The sequence below is a fragment of the Eupeodes corollae genome, chromosome 2, assembly GCF_945859685.1.
Source record: "Eupeodes corollae chromosome 2, idEupCoro1.1, whole genome shotgun sequence".
Taxonomy (NCBI): domain Eukaryota; kingdom Metazoa; phylum Arthropoda; class Insecta; order Diptera; family Syrphidae; genus Eupeodes; species Eupeodes corollae.
Window position 1 is genome coordinate 25,761,970 of NC_079148.1, and position 18,312 is coordinate 25,780,281.

General features: G+C 32.3%; 1 protein-coding gene across 6 annotated transcripts in view; it reads right to left on the reverse strand.

The window, feature by feature from the left end:
• LOC129944513 (anoctamin-1) overlaps positions 1 to 18,312 on the reverse strand; it is a 40,101-nt gene that overhangs the window by 12,676 nt on the left and 9,113 nt on the right. For 4 of the 6 annotated variants that reach the window (XM_056053995.1, XM_056053994.1, XM_056053993.1 and 1 more), the window contains 2 exons: positions 9,084 to 9,299; positions 8,825 to 9,015 (listed from right to left, as the gene is read on the reverse strand). In XM_056053995.1, the coding sequence (XP_055909970.1) occupies positions 8,825 to 9,015; positions 9,084 to 9,258 (366 nt within the window). In that variant the 5' untranslated portion in view covers positions 9,259 to 9,299. Of the gene's footprint in view, positions 1 to 3,011; positions 3,168 to 8,824; positions 9,016 to 9,083; positions 9,300 to 18,312 lie in introns of those variants that run through there. The other 2 variants (XM_056053996.1, XM_056053997.1) reach the window with 2 other exon arrangements.

The following is an 18,312-nucleotide window of genomic DNA, read 5'->3' on the forward strand; positions in this document are numbered from 1 at the left end:
AATATTTTTACAAAAAAACTGTAGAAAGGAAAATGAAGCAAAATCAAAATTACAGTTCGAATAAAAATGCCTGGGGTGTTATAGCACCCCCGTTGTGGTCGGAAAGTTAAATTTGTCTATTACATTAGGCTTTTAAAACATGTCCTTTAAAAATGCTAAAAACAACCAAAAACGGCGTTTTTAAGCCTAAGTTAAAACTCAAAATATCTCTTAACAATAAACTGTAGTAACATTTTCAAAAGTACACATCTTTCTTTTTTAGACACAATTTAGAGTATTTTACTGTCTTAATTAGTTTCTGAAAATTCTTATTAGTTATGATTATGAGTCTTAAAAATGTATATGAAGTTTCGAGAAAACCTTGAATTTGATATTTTAATATAGTTTTGGAAAACCCGTTCGGGGTTTAATTGTTAGTGCGGATTTCAAATGAAAACTCTAATTTTAACTTTTTGCTTAAGTTCTACAAAATACACGTTTTTAACATTATTAACTTCCCATAGGAAGTTATTGTAATGGCTCCGATTTGTCAAATTGAAAATTTTGACATTTCTCGACGTTTCAAGGTCCCTAGAGTCGAAATAAAAGATTTTTAGAAAGATGTCTGTGCGTGCGGGTGTACGTACGTTCGTACGTCCGTACGTTCGCGACGTTTTTTTCATCGTCCATAGCTCAAGAACCAGAAGAGATATCGACTTCAAATAAATTTTGCTATACAAATAATAATGCAGAAAGGACTCTCAAGAAAATTGCGTGGGTGGTTTTTTTACCATAGCAGTTTGAAAAAAAGGTGAACATTTTGGTTAACCCTAAATATCTTACGAACCAAAAACGCTAGAGACTTGAATTAAATTTTATATAATAAACTGTAATGTGATAAAAAACAAGTATATTTTTTTGGAAAAATTCCATTTAACGGTTTTTTTTATAATTCGAGAAAACTGAAAAAAAAATTTGTCACCTCCAAAATTTTAAGACTAAAATATGATTTCATCTCCAAACAATTTTTTGCAACGAAAAATAGTGTTTTTGACATCTCATAAAATGTTGAGAAAAATCGAATTGACAGTTTTTTTACAAAAAATGAAAACATTAAAAAAAAATTAATAAAAGTTGGTAAAAATTGATTTTCGACTCAAATATCTTTTCAAAACTTTGAAATATTGGCTTCAAACTTATTTTATTTCACAGAAAATGTTGTTTTCGATATTCAGTAATTTTTATATAAAAATCCAATAGTCCGTTTTTTCATAAAAAATAAAATCCACAAAAAATAGTACGAAAATTTGGTAAAAATTGATGCGAGTACATATAGACAAACTTTTAAGCAAGACAAATCGACAGACTGGATGGGAAGTTATCAGTGTGGGTCGCATCCCACCCTCTTTTTTTTATAATTATTGAACACTAAAAGGGTTTTGTATACCTTTAATATGCCAAAGACACAGGAAAATAGGAAAGTGTTGGATATGAGGTGTCAATGTACATTGATTTTGAATTCTTGAACATTGCAATGACAAGGAAAGATAGAGCGTGGCAAGGCATTCCACATTCGCGTAGTACGGCTAAAAAATAAATCTCTGTACTTAATAGTACGGCCGAAGTTAGGCTCAAAGGTAAAGTGATGGGCATTACTAGAAGCGCGGGTATTACGCTAAATTGTTTGAGGGGAGGAATGAAACTGGCTATTTCACTAGAGCATAGTCCATTAAAATAACGTTAAAAACGTGAGACAAAAAACTTTTCGTCGATGTTCGAGTGACGTATGTAAACAGTTGATGATGTTAATGTCACCAAACATTGTAAAAGTTTTTCTTTGAATACTGTCCAAGAGGCTTAAATAAGTTACTGGAGCACCAGCCCAAAAATGAGAGTTATATTCATGTTTCAGACGTATGTATATAGGTTTTGAAGATTGTAGCCCAGGAGGGGAGACAAATTTCTTCCATCTTCTCAGAAAACCTAGACATCTTGTGGCAATTTTGGCGACATCGCGGATGTGATCTCTCCACAAAAGGTGGTTGCTGATGCAAATACCGAGGATGTCGATATTTTCAGATTTCGTTGATGCATCATGAAATGCAAAATGAACAAAATAGGCGCTTTGACAAATTTGTTTAAATTCAAAATAAATTGACTACATTAATAGGATGTCTGCTTTGAATACAATTTTTTTAAATGTTTAAATTAAATAAAAAATAATTAAACACGAAACATTTTTTTTGGAAAAAAACAAAACACCCTAATGCACTACATTTTCAAGCTTATTTCTTTAAATTTGTATCACGACATCAACAATACAATAAAATTTGTATTTGTTTTAAAAATAAATTGAAGGGAGAAAATTTTGTTTACGTTAGCATTTCTCATTCTAAAATTTCGAACTACAATTTCACACTACAATAGTATGTGCATGTCAGCAAAATCAGTAAATGAATTTTTATTTTCAAAGCCAAGGCCATGATCACAAGTTTCAACAAAGTAATTTGCAATCAAATAAATTGTGGGAGAGTTTGTTACCAACAAAAATCATATTACAATATTTGTTTTTTTTTTCACTTTCATTGAGCGAACCGATTAAAGCATAATTTTTATCTTAACCACTTTTAGAAATCGGCTCAGAAAAAATTAAGATAACAAAAATGTAACCGTCACACTAATGCACACAAATAGTAAATATACCGTGGGAAATTATGAAGCCATTATGTTTTTATTATTGTGGTTATTCTGATTATGAAACACAATAGTTAAGGGAATGTCTAATATTATGTTTATAAACAAAAACAAACTTTAACTTTCATCATACAAAATTTGAAAAAAAAAACACAACTGTTGAGATAGTAACAGAATCTACAAAGGCATTATTTTTGTCAAATGCTCTACTAATATTTCTGAATCGAAGTGTTATTAATCAAAAATTAAATGTTTGCGATACATCACATAAAACACAATAAATACAAAATTGGAGAGATTAATGAACACATTTATAAATTATAACCACTCTTTATCACCTTGCAGCCATCCATTTTATAAACAAATACAAAAATTAAAGATAACAAAATATTGCAAATTAATTTGATTAAATGACTTAAATCAATAAATCAAGGAAAACTATAATATTATTTAAGTGAGAACTTAAACAAAACATTTCTGATCTTAAATGTATCAACAAAATAACACAAAGCCGTCAAAGTGCAACTGATGCTTTTAAGATTATAGGAAACTTTTTACACATACTCGGTGCAAGAAACTCAGATTTGTGTAAATATTATTTATTTATTATTCGGCACGACACGACCGACAGTACCAACAACAAATAGCTGGGATCGTAAATTTATAGCATCATATAGTGCTAAACAATTTTTTCATAAGAAATTAAATCACAGGCGGTTATGACGAAGTTTTGGTTTTTCCTTAAAAAAAAAAATATTCTACTAAATACACATTTTTGTATAAAATCAGTGTAATAAAATTCTAAATATAATTGCAGTTTATTGGAACACATAAGTTTTTAGTTTGACATTTTCACCGCACGAGGTCATTGTAATGTAATTTAAGATCACTTACGAAATACGAAAAAGTTTCAATAGCTTCGCGAATGAAGTCTCTACATTTATTAAACATGCTTTTGAATTGAGAGCAAATAAAATAAATTTTACTACCGGAAGAGATCACTTATTTGAAACTCTCCGTCTCTAGCTATCGGTGGTGAATGACTGAGTAAGAAAGTTGAGCTGTAGACGCGATAAAAAGTACCTATACCAACCACAGAAGTGACGCATACGAGAAATTATTAACATGAATGCGGCATCGCTTCTTGTTGGCAGTGGATAAAGAATCTAAATTTATCTTGATTTTTTATTTTTGTTCTTCATTGTTATTATTTATTTTGTTGTGATCTTCAGGAGAAGCGCACACGAAGTAAAAGTGAGAACTATTTTTTTGTTTTTTCTCCTATTTTCAACATATGTTTTTTAAAGAAGATTTTGAGTTAATCTACATGTGGGAAGTAATTATTGTGTACTTTATCTTTTACCCACTCAATATTGAATCAATTATGAACAATCGATTCTTCTTGATCGTTTTATGAGAAGAGATAATAAGCTACATGAAGAAAGTTATCATTGAAGGCCTTGAAGAATGTATTTTTAGAATTATTCACCAACACTAAACTATATGGACTCTTTAGACTCAAGTGTAAAATACCATCGTGTACTGGGCTCGGGGCTAGTAAAAAAGAAGACTATTTAATTGAATTGCATATTTGTATCGAGAATATGAATTTAATACGAAAACAATACAAACTGATTTAAATTTTTGACTTGGCAAGTATTTAATATTCATAAACAGAAAGCAACAGACAACTTTTAGGACACCGAATAATAAAAATGCCAACTACAAATGTTAAAGCATTAGAATGTATTCTGTTTTATTTTTCGTTTTGTGATTTTTGGCGAGAGTGCAGATTTTTGTATCTAAAATCAGTTGATTTATAAAACGAATTGGAAATTTTATAACCGACGAAGCGCGATATAAACACCAATTTTATTAACAACAACTTCCATCAGGGGAAATTTAATTATGCCTTATATTTATTAAGTAATACAGATTTGCATGTTTATTTACAAAATTTAGTGAGAAGCCTTGCAGAAAGCGAATTCTTAACCGATTTCAAATGATACAGTGATAAAATATTGTGGGTGTACAACACGTCGGCTTTATGAACAGAGTCGACTTAAATACACCGGCCGGCTTGAGTACGAAACTGGTTTTAAAACAATATAACTTATATCTTAAAATTTAAATCTTGAATGCTTAAAGTCAAACACAGTATGTTAATAAAAAAACCGTTAACAAAAATACTGGTACAAGTAAAATAATATAAACTGAATAAATAAGTATATATAATTAACTGATTAACAATTTAAATTTATAAAGGTTGGAGACAAATTTATATGTAGTAATTTGCTGACCCCAACAAATAAAGACTACGAGCATAACAAACATCACACAATAAAATGAAGAATCAGTTAGTGCAGCCAACAGCTACTCCAACTGGCTTAAGAAAATTATGAGCTGCTTTTAGATTGAAGATATCAAGAGATATGACTTAATACTTATCAAATGGTTAAGGTGATAATAAGTGATCTTTTAACAGAAGTCTAGTTATTAAATACTTTATACTATTGTTGATGGAGCTAATGATTTTGATGATTTGTGCCAATTTATCGTGAACTTAAAGAACGACAATACATTAAAAAAAGCCTAACAATTAAATTCAAAAAATTTCAAATGCTATACAATGAAATTATTTAGGCCAAAAATATATAAATATGTGGACAAATGAAAATGATTACATGATATGGGAAACATCAACAAGTCGATTTAAGTACAAAACTAAACGTATACTATTTTAACTTTATTATAGTAACAGAATCTCTTCAGATATTTTGAATTGCAGGGAGATATTATATTGAAAACGTATGCAAATAAAAAATATATTTATTGAAAAGCTCAAAAACAAGATTATACTCTACGCAATGAAAAGCAATGTTTTTTTCGGATGGAGAAATGTAAGGGATGACCCTTTTACCAGTTGTTTGTAAATAAAGTGTGGTTACATTTTAAGGGCTGATGTTGAAAGTGAACCACACTTAAACGTTAAGTTTTTTTCTGCATTTCATTTGACATTTCTCAATTTCAGACTAAATCAATGGGCAGGTTCAGACAACATAAGGGACTTCATTTGCAGTCAGCAGTCAACTTCATTCTTTGAACGTAAATTTTGACCAAGTTTTGCAAGTGTAGTGAATTTCAGAATTTCAGAACTTTACTTTACTTCCAGTTCATAGTACAAAAACTACCAAAATCATTATTGTCTACAAAACACTCCTCAGATTAGCTACAAGTCCATCACTATTTGTATTTTGTATTTTAAAGATATATCACTTATACTTATTTCTTTTACGAATTTACAAGGAACCTTTTTACAGAAAACATTTAATGAAGTTGTGCAGAAAATAAATAAATCATAGAGTAATAAAGTTCGGCTTTTAGTTGAATAAAAAAACATAATCAATTGTCATTTTGATATAAGTTGACTTGTCTTGATAGTTAGGGAGACTGCAGAGAATAATGCAATAAAGTTGCCTTAATTGGAAGTCATTTTTTTGGCAGCTGGCCAATCAGATGCTAGAAACTTGCCTTACTTTCAAGTCTCTTTAGTTCTCCGAACCTGTCCAATTTGAACCATAGACACACAATTCAGCAACGCATTGAAGTAATTCAGGCTTATTATAAAAATGGGCGTTCAAATCAACTGCATATCGTGCACTTTGTGATTTTATCGCTCAATTCAATCGTCCAATTGTGCGTACAATCGGAAAAATCGTGCATAAATTTGACCAAACCGGGTCTGTAGCGGATGTGAAAACACCAGTGCTTGCTCATACAGCTTGTACTGCAGAAAATAATGCTGCTGCTAGAGATGGTGTGGCTAAAGCCATCCACCCCAACCCGTTGTTGTGCACAAAAATTGTAATTGACGAACATTAAACATAAATACTTGCATTTACTTCATTAGAAGATGAAATTGACTGAAGAACTAAAGCCTCTTGACCATTTCAAGCGTAGCCTATGATCAGAAATGTGGCAGGAATTGGCAACAGTGGATGATCAACTTTCGAAAAAAAATCATCTTTAGTGATTTAGGATTCGTCAATATGCAGAACTACCGCGTTTTGACGAGTGATAATCTAAGAGTGATTTTCAAAAAAACCAATGCACCATCAAGGAGTGACTGTTTGTTGCAGTTTATGGGCTGGCGGCATCATCGGTCCTTATTATTTCCGAAATGCCGGTGAGGCAGTTACCGTAAATGGTGCTTGCTATCGTGAGACGATAACGAAGTTTGAACGGCCCAAATTTTAAGATATGGATGTAGTAGTTTCAACAGGACAGTGGCACTTGCTAAAGAGCTAACGAAACAATGGCCCTTTTGCGAGACAAATTGAATGGCCGTGTTATCTCACGAGGTGGCAATGTCAATTGGCTGCCATGATCATGTGATTTGACACCGTTGGACTTCTTTTTCTGAGGTTATTTAAGGTGTACACTGTACGTCAATAAGCCAGCAACAATTCATGAGTTAAAATATCAGATAATTTGGCACATCAACGGCATAGAACCTGAATTATGCCTTAGCGTCATTGACAATTTGGGCCATCGGATGGAGGTGTGCCACCGAGGTCGAGACAGCCATTTGGTCGATATTTTGTTCCATACATAATCGAACCATACCAATTTTTTCATAATAAAAACAAATGATAATCATTTCCTTGACAATTTGTGTTGAATTCCAAAACAAACATGGGGCTTAAAAATCTAACCACCCTTTATATACTCCTTAAGAAATAACGAAAAGGTAAAATCTACATTTTGTTTTATAAAAATTTAGATTATGTATTTTGTAACGCAATTGGACGCATGTGGACGACATCAATTTTTCAATTGGCAAAACAATTTACTTTACCTTTTATTAATCGATGATCAGAGTCCGTAGCGCGTTAAAAAGAAACGAGCGTTCGATAAATAAGTAATCTTTTTTACGATAGTTGTATTAATCGTATTTATAAAAAAAAGGAAGAGAAAGCAAAAGTCCAAACGACTATAACAAAATTGAACATCAAATATCACCTTAAACCATTCCACCTCAATTTTAGAGATCTTAATTTTTTGAGAAGATTTGTATTTCTTGGCGATCTTTTTGTTTACTCTAATTCTAGCTCTAATAAATTTATAAAGAAGAAGATAAGTATATCAAAAATTTGCTAACAGTTTTTGAACATTTTTCAAAATCTTATACATTTTTTTAGTTTTAATTGATTGATTTATGGAAATAATTTGCGATAAGCTAAGTTTAATGTTAATTTAAAATATTATTAATTTGATCGTAAAAATTATAACGAATCAATATAAAATTACCTTTTTTGAATGGAAAACATGAAACAAAAGTTTGGGAATTAAGAACAATATAATAAGGGGGAAGGGTATTTCGCGAAATATATTAAATTTATTCGTTTAACTAGCAATTCATAGTTATATGATTAAAAAAAAAAAATAATTGAATCAATTCAAGCAGAATAAGCAAAGATTTTCGAATTTAATTCTTTCAAAAGGCTAGAAAAAGATATTTATAAAAACATAGCAACATCAAAGCAATGTATTCGGTAGAACGCACTTTAAAATATGTTACAAAGCTTCGCTCTATTATTTACGCAACACAGAAATATCTTAAAAAACTCAATTTCAAGTATATGTATACATATAACTCTTAAAACTTAAATAAAAGAAAAAATTGCCATTACCCGTTCCCACAAGCGATCCGTCCAAAGAAAAGGTATTTCCAAAGATATTTACATTCAAAAAGTGCTCCAAAACAGACAAAACAATAAAAGATGTATCATTTCTTAAAAAAAATTGTGCGTCGCACGCAAAACATTTGCACACAATCACAAACTAAAAAAAAGGCCAAAATAAAAGCTTAAAAAATGGTCAATTTTTTAAAACAAAAAAAAGTGTTTTTCAAATAGAAGCGGGTGTTCCATTAACAAAGAAAAACATTGCCAAACAGGGATAATTTACAAAATTTCAAAAAAAGAATTCAAAAGACCCTGAAAGCTTAATTTTTCAAATAAAAAAAAATAACTTGATGATGGAAATAAAAAGCAAAAGAGAAGACAAATTTTGAAAACAATACAAAAACCAATTAAAGAACAAGAAAATGGATATGGATATGTGCTTCTGCTTGTGTAAAATTCGTTACCCTAAACTTCCACTGGGAGTACGTAATTGGCAATTTCTTATCTTTATTACAAGAACTACTAGGGATAAGTCGGCTAGAGACCTCATCGTTTAGTCCGTTGTTGTTGGCAGCTATGTTGTTTTGATCCGAGTAATGTCCATCGTCATGTCCATTATTGGTCAGAGCAGCCGCCGCTGAATGGCGATAGTTACCTAAATATAAGTATTTTTGTTTGTTTAATGATTTTCTTTTTGCAAATTGTTTATTATTATTTTATTACCTATTCCGTTCTTATCCAAACCACGACTGTTACGTTTGGGGGTGCCATCGTATGCTAAATCTACAGCTGAATGGTAGATGGTCATGCGGGACTGTGAAAGTGAACGTCGATTGTTAGCCGCTTCGGATCCAGCCAAAGATATTGTATCAAAATATAGACTATCACGATCGTCCATTTCTGACTCAGGATAGTCGGGATAGCTTTCGTGTGTGCTCACTGAAATAAGAAGATTTTGAATATGTAAGATTTCTTATAAATGTTGTAATTCCTAAAATGATAGCATGCAACCGCAAATAAATTATTTATCATTTGAATTTGCAAGCTCTAAGCAATGGAAAGTAAAACAACATTTTCATGTTTCTATGAAATTTAAAACAATCTTAATTAAACAACATTTTCAACATGGTGAAGTTCACGAACGAAGAATGTTTACAAATAATTAAAATGTATCACCAATGATCAAATGCAATGTCGGGGTACAAATAAATGTATGGTATGGTTTTAATGTCAGTGAAGGTGTTGCTGGGTCTTTTTTCCTTAAAGATAATAATCGTCCTGTTACAGTGATTGAAAATGGTTACAATAACGTTAATAATCGACGTGTTGAATCTATTTTGTACTGATATTGTGATTTAGCACCTGTGGATAAGGCTTCGTCGAATCATTGGTTATTGGACAACAAACTGATCTCGTTAGAGAAACTAATATGGTGACGCGAACGAAATTAATTCTGTTAAAAGATGCATTATTTTCGAAATATCTCACATGGTTTGAGTGATGTTTAAAAAAAAATGTAAAACACTTATATTTTTTCATTAACAATTACTTCATAAATGATAATGAGATAAGATATATGGGACTTCGTCTATTATCTAGTGCCCAGAAACGAAACTTATGAATATGATAAAGTACTAAATAGTGTACCAACGTACGACCATTTATTTGGTCCTAAACTATAAGAGTGGGCTAAAGTAAGCGACCAAAAAATTAGAAAAACACTTTAAAAACTTGAACAAAGAAAGATGAAAGTTTTATATTTTATATTTTAATATGAATCTGTCATCAACAATAACAATGTTCATTTTGTAATCTAGAGATATGAATATGTTTTTACGACTGTTCCAGCATAAAAGAACGAACTGGCGTAACTGAACTCTACGACATACATACATAGTTTGCAAAAACTTCTCTTTGTGATATACTCCTAAGCCTCAAGGTCTACAATTTTGTGCCTATAATCAAAAATTATGCTTTTGAAGTGAGCTTTTCAACTATGTATATATTCTCAATTCTATAGGTATCTCAACTATCAAATTAAGAAAAATAAGGATTTCTATACTGCTGAGCGAATTGTTCATTACCATAATCTTATTCGCTATTATTTGTCATTGGTATACTGTAAAAGCTTTTGAAATCCAGAAACTTTACCATAACTTCTAAGCTGCTGGTATAGAGGACGATTGATCTGCCAATACTCACATATGAATACGAAACCTGGCATTCTGACCTCTTAGGCACGTTCGAGAGGAAGGTATTGCAAATAAATGTTGGCCCTTATGTGAGGAAGGACGATTTCGGAAAGACTACAACCAAGGTGGGCTGTACACCCACTAGTATGAGTGAAAAGGAACCTGCTGGGAAAGTCCTTTATAATACATTGTATCGTAAGCGACAGCGATGCTAACGCAGGTGAGATGGCATAGACCAGGGGAGTCATTCCGCAATTTTCAAAACGATTATTATTAACGATATCGTCCAAAAACACTCTATATAAAGATAAAAATCCTCGGTAGACATCTTGGTTTGCCTACAAGCTGAACCGGAAATCAGCCTCATAGACTTTTTCAGAGTGTGCTTGGAATTTCTCTTCTAATTTATTAAATTTCCCAAAAAACTCAGTAAGTGTTTCTATGTATACGTGAAAACACGTCAATATTTCTCCTTGAATTCATCCACATTACAAATACAACAATGTAAACAAATGGGTTTTGAAGGGTGATACGTACGAAGGATTTATATCTTTATATAGAGTGTTTTTGATATCGTCAATAATTTGCTTCACGTAACATTGTCACTATCGTTTTCAGTACAAGATAACTGAAATGTCAAAATGAACTCAACGAAAGTTAATGGGCAGGTTCAGTCAATATAAAAGACTTCATTTGCAGTCAACTTCACTCTTTGAACGTAAATTTTGACCAAGGCATTGGGCAGGTTCACACGACATAAGAGACTTGAAAGTTAGGCAAGTTTGTAGTATCGGATTGGCCAGCTGCCAAAAAATGACCTTCCAATTAAGGCAACTTTAGTGGAAAGGTGACTGGAAAGTTAGTCAAGAAAAATCTCTCTAACTATTAATTCAAGTCCACTTCTTTCAAAATGACACTTGATTTCCTTCAACTGAAAGCTGAACTTTATTACTCTATGATTTGTTTTTTTTCTGCACAACTTCATTTAATACTTTCTGTAAAAGGGCTCTTTGTCAATTTTGAAAAGAAATAACTAAAATTTCTTTAGAATAAAAAATACACATGGTGATGGTTTTGTAGCTTTCCTGTTGACTATTCTATAGACAATAATTTTGTGCGTATTTTTTGTACTATGAAATTAGAGTAAAGGTTTGTACGTTTAAAGAATAAATTTGACTGCAAATAAAATCCCTTATGTTGCCTGAACCGGCCTATTGCTTGTTCGATAACTTGAAAATTTTATTAACTTCCCATAGGAAGTTATTGTAATGGGTCCGATTTGTCAAATTGAAAATTTTGACATTTCTCGACGTTTCAAGGTCCCTAGAGTCGAAATAAAAGATTTTTAGAAAGATGTCTGTGCGTGCTTGTGTACGTACGTTTGTACGTCCGTACGTTCGCGACGTTTTTTTCGTCGTCCATAGCTCAAGAACCAGAAGAGATATCGACTTCAAATAAACTTTGTTATACAGTTAATAAGGCAGAAAGATGCAGAAAGGGCTCTCAAGAAAATTGCGTGGGTGGTTTTTTTACTATAGCAGTTTGAAAAAAAGGTGAAAATTTTGGTTAACCCTAAATATCTTACGAACCAAAAACGCTAGAGACTTGAATTAAATTTTATATAATAGATTGTAACGTGATACCAAACAGGTATATTTTTTGAAAAAAATCAATATAACGGTTTTTTTTTTAAATCAATAAAACTGAAAAAAAAATTTGTCACCTCCAAAATTTTACGACTGAAATATGATTTTATCTCTAAAACAATTTTGTGCAACGAAGAATAATGTTTTTGACATCTGATAAAATTTTGAGAAAAATCGAATTGATAGTTTTTTTTACAAAAGAGACTTGAAAGTTAGGCAAGTTTGTAGTATCGGATTGGCCAGCTGACAAAAAATGACCTTCCTGGTTTTTGTCTACGGGAAATTGTGAAAATTTGCAGCAATTTGTTGCCAAACATACCAACTATTTTGTGGTGTTAATTGTTATTGTTACTGTTTTTATTTTTTTTGCCGCTGACGAAGCAACTATAATTTTATGTAACTTATGTCTGTTATTATTGTAATTATATTTATAATTTTGTATATTGTAACGGGTGACCACACAAAGATGCCCATATTTCTTTTTTGTCTCGCTCCGGTGGTAACACTGCTATGGTGTCGAATGCGCGATCCAGTTGAAGCACAGGTCAGACAAATTTGTTTTCATTTGTTATCAGTCGTCATGGATAGTTATACCGATAAAGAACGAGCATTTTGCGTCGAGTTATATTTTCGCGAAAATTCGTGTGTAAAAGTCTGGATACACGAAAAGCTGTTACACAGCCAGCGTTTGGTGCGCGGTAGCGAAGTGGGGCAATGTCGGTCCCTTCTTTTTTGATGCAACGGTGAACGGAAAGCGGTACAGAAACATGTTAAGCAACTTACTCCTCCCCGAAATTCGCTGTAGACGTCGTTTGAGTCGAACAATATTCCATGCTGTACAATATTCCGTTCGGTACTCGTTTACTCTCTCGATCGACAGATTTCGCTTGGCCACCTCGTTCTCCCGATATGACGGTTCCAGATTTTTTCCTCTGGGGATATTTGAAAAGGCGTGTCTACACGACTCGTGTTCGTGATTTGGAGAATTTAAAAGCGTGCATTCGACAAGAAATCTCTGATATTACGTCGGAAATGTTAAGGAATGTCTTGGAAAATTAAAAGATTAAACGATTGTTTAAGCCAAAACGGGCATCTTTTAATGGATGTAATATTTTATAAATAATTTGTCTAATCTGTATTTTCGAATAAAATTTGTATCGTTGTTGTACGTGCTTTGATTCTGGAGTTACTTCAAGAAGAAATATGGGCATCTTTGTGTGGTCATCTGAAAATGGGTATAACAATTATGGATAAGCATCCTTCCTTGGCCAATGAGTATGACCCCAATTATGTTCAAGGGAGAGAAGAGAAGATTCCATTTCATCCACAGGGGACAAAACTTCAAAAATATTTCTTGGATAATGTGTTTCGTGCAAGAGCATTGGTAGCCTCCGCAACCCAAAGTTTTAATAGTTACGGCAAAACATCTGGCAAATTTATTGTTTCCAATATCTTTATAAAGGTGTATTTTGAAAAGCTTTGAACAAAACTATAAGGTTAAAATTATTTAACAACAAGTAAGAAAGAAAAAATAAAAATGCTTACATATAGGTTGTCTTTATAAACGTATTTATCTTATTTTTTTTTGAGTTTTCAATTTGTAACGAAACTCAATTACGCCGAAACATTTGTATTCCAATTTGCTATTTGAAAATCAATGACAGACGATACCTTTTGTAGCTATCGTGCAAACGCTATCGTTTTTACGATATCACTTTGACGATTATCGTCTTACTTGAAGTGAGATTATCGTCAAAACGCTATCGTTTGAAGTTAATCGTTTTACTTAATGACTCCCCAGGATCCCCGAAGCCTTGGCGTGCGCATTTTGTCGGCTCTCGTTCGGTATAAATGGAGGGACTTGTTGTATGAGGCCAGAACCGGATCCCAGTTGTAGAGCCGATGATGATAAATACTTTCATTTCAATGGTAAACAATTGCTATTATTTTGTTCGCTTATTGTAATCTTTGATTCTGTCTAAACCACATGGGCTGCGTTCAATCTCAGGCAGATAGGGTACCCGGATACCTTTTTGTTAGTGTTTTACGTGTAAAATAGCAGCTAAGATGTCAACAAAGGAATCCAAATGTATCCAAGAATTTCTGGGGTATGTAGGTATCTGATGGACCAGCTGATTCAACATATGGTTGAATTCCAAGAAACTTGAAAATTGATTTCAGCTTTTTGTACTTGTTGGTAAACAAAAAGATACAAAATGTTAGTTGACATTGTATTTCAGGATGTTCTGTACATAATAGACGATGAAAAGGCTATTTGCCTCCAAATGTTAGAAGGTAATTATGATCTATCTGTTAGGATAGTTTTCTGTTAAACGTAAATCGTTTAATACCGGAGATTTCGCAAGTAAATTATTAATCGTATAGAATGCCAATTGAGCTAAGAGGATATTTAACATAGATTAAGCATTAAGGTTATCTCTTATTTATTTAATTGTTACGCACCTATCAATTCATCATCGTCCGACAAATCAGTTGAATTATCCATTAAACGTTCATCTTACAACAATTTTGACTTCGAAGCTTAAATGTTTCTCTGCTTTTTGTGAACAGCTGAAAGTTGTTTTTATTTTTTGAAAGCTATCTCAATATAGATATCCAAAACGTTCAACAAGGTATCTAAAAATCCACTTATCCAAGATACCCTATGCAACACGATATTGAACGCAGCCTTGGTGTAAAACTTTGTGCCAATAAAAGAAAATGGTTTAAGCTTTCCGACGATATATATATTATTTTCCCATTGTGGACAATTGATAGATACAAGTGTTTATTCCTCTTTGTTCAAATTTTTCAGCTTGGATCAGCTTAACCGAATGATTTACCCCTAAAAGATATGGCTTACCTATTATAAGCTACTTTATAATGATTTTTAATTCAGATTTTGGCACAGGTTCACCTCTAATGGGTCTATGTGTTGGGGCAAAGTAAGGCACTCCGCACAAATACTATTAATGTAGTTGTGGGTGTTAAGACACAATTTTTCTGTCGTTGAGATTTTCAAAATGAAAATCAATTACCTACTTTTTCTTCTTGACGGCAACGCTACGAAAGTGCTTTTTTAATTGGCACTAATTGGGTCACTAACCGAATTTTGCTAGTATTTCCTATCTCTACCTACCTATTAGCCTTAACCTTTAAGCACTAGTTTAAATTAAAGTTGTTGATGGTGAAACGTGTTTCGATTTTAACTGAAAACTAAAAAAACTATAACTAATGTTAAGATTAAAGTTTGTTTAAATTGTATGCAAAAAACTTGAACTAGCAACTTTAAATTAAATTTTAAATAAAAAGCAACCATCAAGGTAAGAGTAATTTTTAACCAAAACCTGATTTTCTGATCAGCTAGAAAAAAAAATTGATTCTGTTTTTGGAAACCTACTTTTGGATTGTTTCCATATTTGAATTTCATTATAAATAAAACTGATAAAATGTAGGCTTTTTAAGGGCACTTTAAAATGATCAATGATGATGATCTGTTTAAAATTCTTGTTTAAAAAATAATTGTACAAATTAACATTAAACAACCTATTAAATTCTATCAAACTAGCTTCAACAAAAAAGAGATATATAAATTTACCTTCATCATCATCATCATCATCATCATCATCATCATCATCATCATCATCATCATCATCATCATCATCAACATCATCTTCATCATCGAATAAGCACAGCGCTAGGAGAAGATTTTTCTTAGAATTTTTTCAAAAATGGTCGGACTGCTTGTAATTTCAACAGACGAGAGAGGGAGTTCCACAAACGAATAGAATGCACATAAAATTGGCGCTCAGATACAAGGAATGAGTAACGTACTGGGATAAGGTCGAGTGATCTTACAGAACGCGTAAAGTGTATTTTATTATATAAGTATTCAGGTTGATGTGATTGACGATTGTATGATATTGTGAAGCCTGGTTAAAGTTCTTACATTATAGAGATTATCGAGTGAAATGCCATAGATTGACTTAAAAAAAAACTTGAGATGTGGTCATATCTCCTAAGACCATAAACATAATTTGTGATACTGTTGAATGCAACTTTAAGTTTTCGCTTGTGTTCGAAGTCACAATTACTAAACACCTCACAACAGAAAAGCATAAGGGGTATTAGTAACGTTTTGGCCAATATTTAGCGTGTTTTGAAAGGCATTATGTGATGAGCAGTCGAAGACCTCCATATGCCTTACCTAGGGTTAGATTAATATGAGTGTTCCAACTTAGTGTTTTATTAAATGTAAGCCCAAGATTTTTGGCAGAATCGACGAACTCGATAGCACAGTTGTTTAAATATATCTCTGGAAAATATGAGGTATCCGTAATAGTTCTAGACAAAGATCGTTCTTGCGGGACCACATAACAATTGTATTAAAATCCTCGTTGATTTCATGCACATCATTGTCAAGCATGCCTAGTTGAAAACCGTTGTATAATTAAACGTCGTCTGCATACATGTGCACAGAAGAGTTCTGTGGACATGACGGAAGATCATTGATATACATCGAGAAAAGTAAAGGGCCCAAAATAGAGCCCTGAGGGACACCTCTCTGCAGAGGAAGGAAAATAGACATAACATTGTTAGCAAAAACTGCGTGAGATCTACCGGTTAAGTAGGAGAGAATAAGCTTAACAGATGCAAAAAAGAAATGAAATTGACCTTTAAGTTTTTCACAAAGTATAAAATGGTTGACGGTATCAAATGCCTTTAAAAAGTCAAAAAGCATTAATATAGTCACTTTATCATTATCTAATTAATTTCTGATATTTTCAACGACGTCTATTAAAGCTGTAGTACAGCTGTGTTTAGGTTGATTGATACACATCAATTTATTACTTGTGAGAAAAATTCTAATTTGGTTATTTATCAGTTTCTCCAAAACCTTCGAAAGAAAAGGTGATATAGCTATAGGTCGATATTCATCTCCATCACGATTTTTTGGGAATTGGTATTATCTTCGCCTGCTTCCAAATAGAATGGAAATTACTAGTCATAAATATATTATTAAAAATGTATTTGGCTATGCACGGACGAATGGCTTTAAGAAAAACCGGATGGATGCAATCAGTTTCAATAGAGTTAGATTTAACACCTAGAACACTATTCAGAACATCGTAGTCATTAACAGGCAAGAGGCAAAAATTAGTCAAAGATGAACCATCATTTATCATATCTGTCAACTTATAAGTTCGGGTTTCAACACCTGACGAGTTCAAGGTAACAAATTTATTATTAAGCTCGTTACAATCGGTAGAAATATTCTTGTTTCTTATTTGCTTGCCTACACCTATTTCCTTCAAATTCTTCCACAGTTTGTCTTTTGCTAAAGAAGAATTAAGTTTTGAAGCATAAAACTGTTGCTTTGCTTCTCGAATAAGACATATAACTCTTTTTCTTAAAATGTTGTATTCATTATGCAATGCTTCCGAAAAGCCGAAAGATTTTCCATCGCCTATATGCAAAATTTCGTTCTCTTATTTGATCCTTAATATAGTTGCTAAACCACGGCTGGTCTTTCTTACTAGCTTGCTTAGTAACAAGTGGAACATGGAGGTTGAAGAGATAATCAATATTATTTTGAAGACATAGCACTTGGTCATCAGCAGAAGCCATACTATATATTTGGTACCACTCGATATGATTCAAATCAGTTTCTAATTGCCGCCATTTTTAAAATCTCTATAGCAGTAAGTTGAAGAAGAAACCATAGGTGAACATTCAAATGTAAGGTAAATTAAATCATGATTAGAGGAGCATGATGCAGGCAGTTGGTCGTAAAGAAGAACCTTTTTAGTGTGGCTTACAAAAAAACATTTTAAGTAAAGTACTACCGTATCTGGTGAAATGTGTTGGAGTAGCCATATTTACAGGAAATAAATTCAATGAGCCCATTCTATCCACACGTTCCGAGCTCCTTCGCACATCATGGTTGAAATCTCCCGCAACAATTATCAACGGAGACACAAAAGTTAACTCGTCTAATATTGAAAACAACGGTGTTAGTTCAATATTTCAATTTGGACGATATACCGATCCCAGCAATACTTTATTGTTATTACTCTTAATCTCAATGAATAAGTATTCGTCTTCATTACCTAG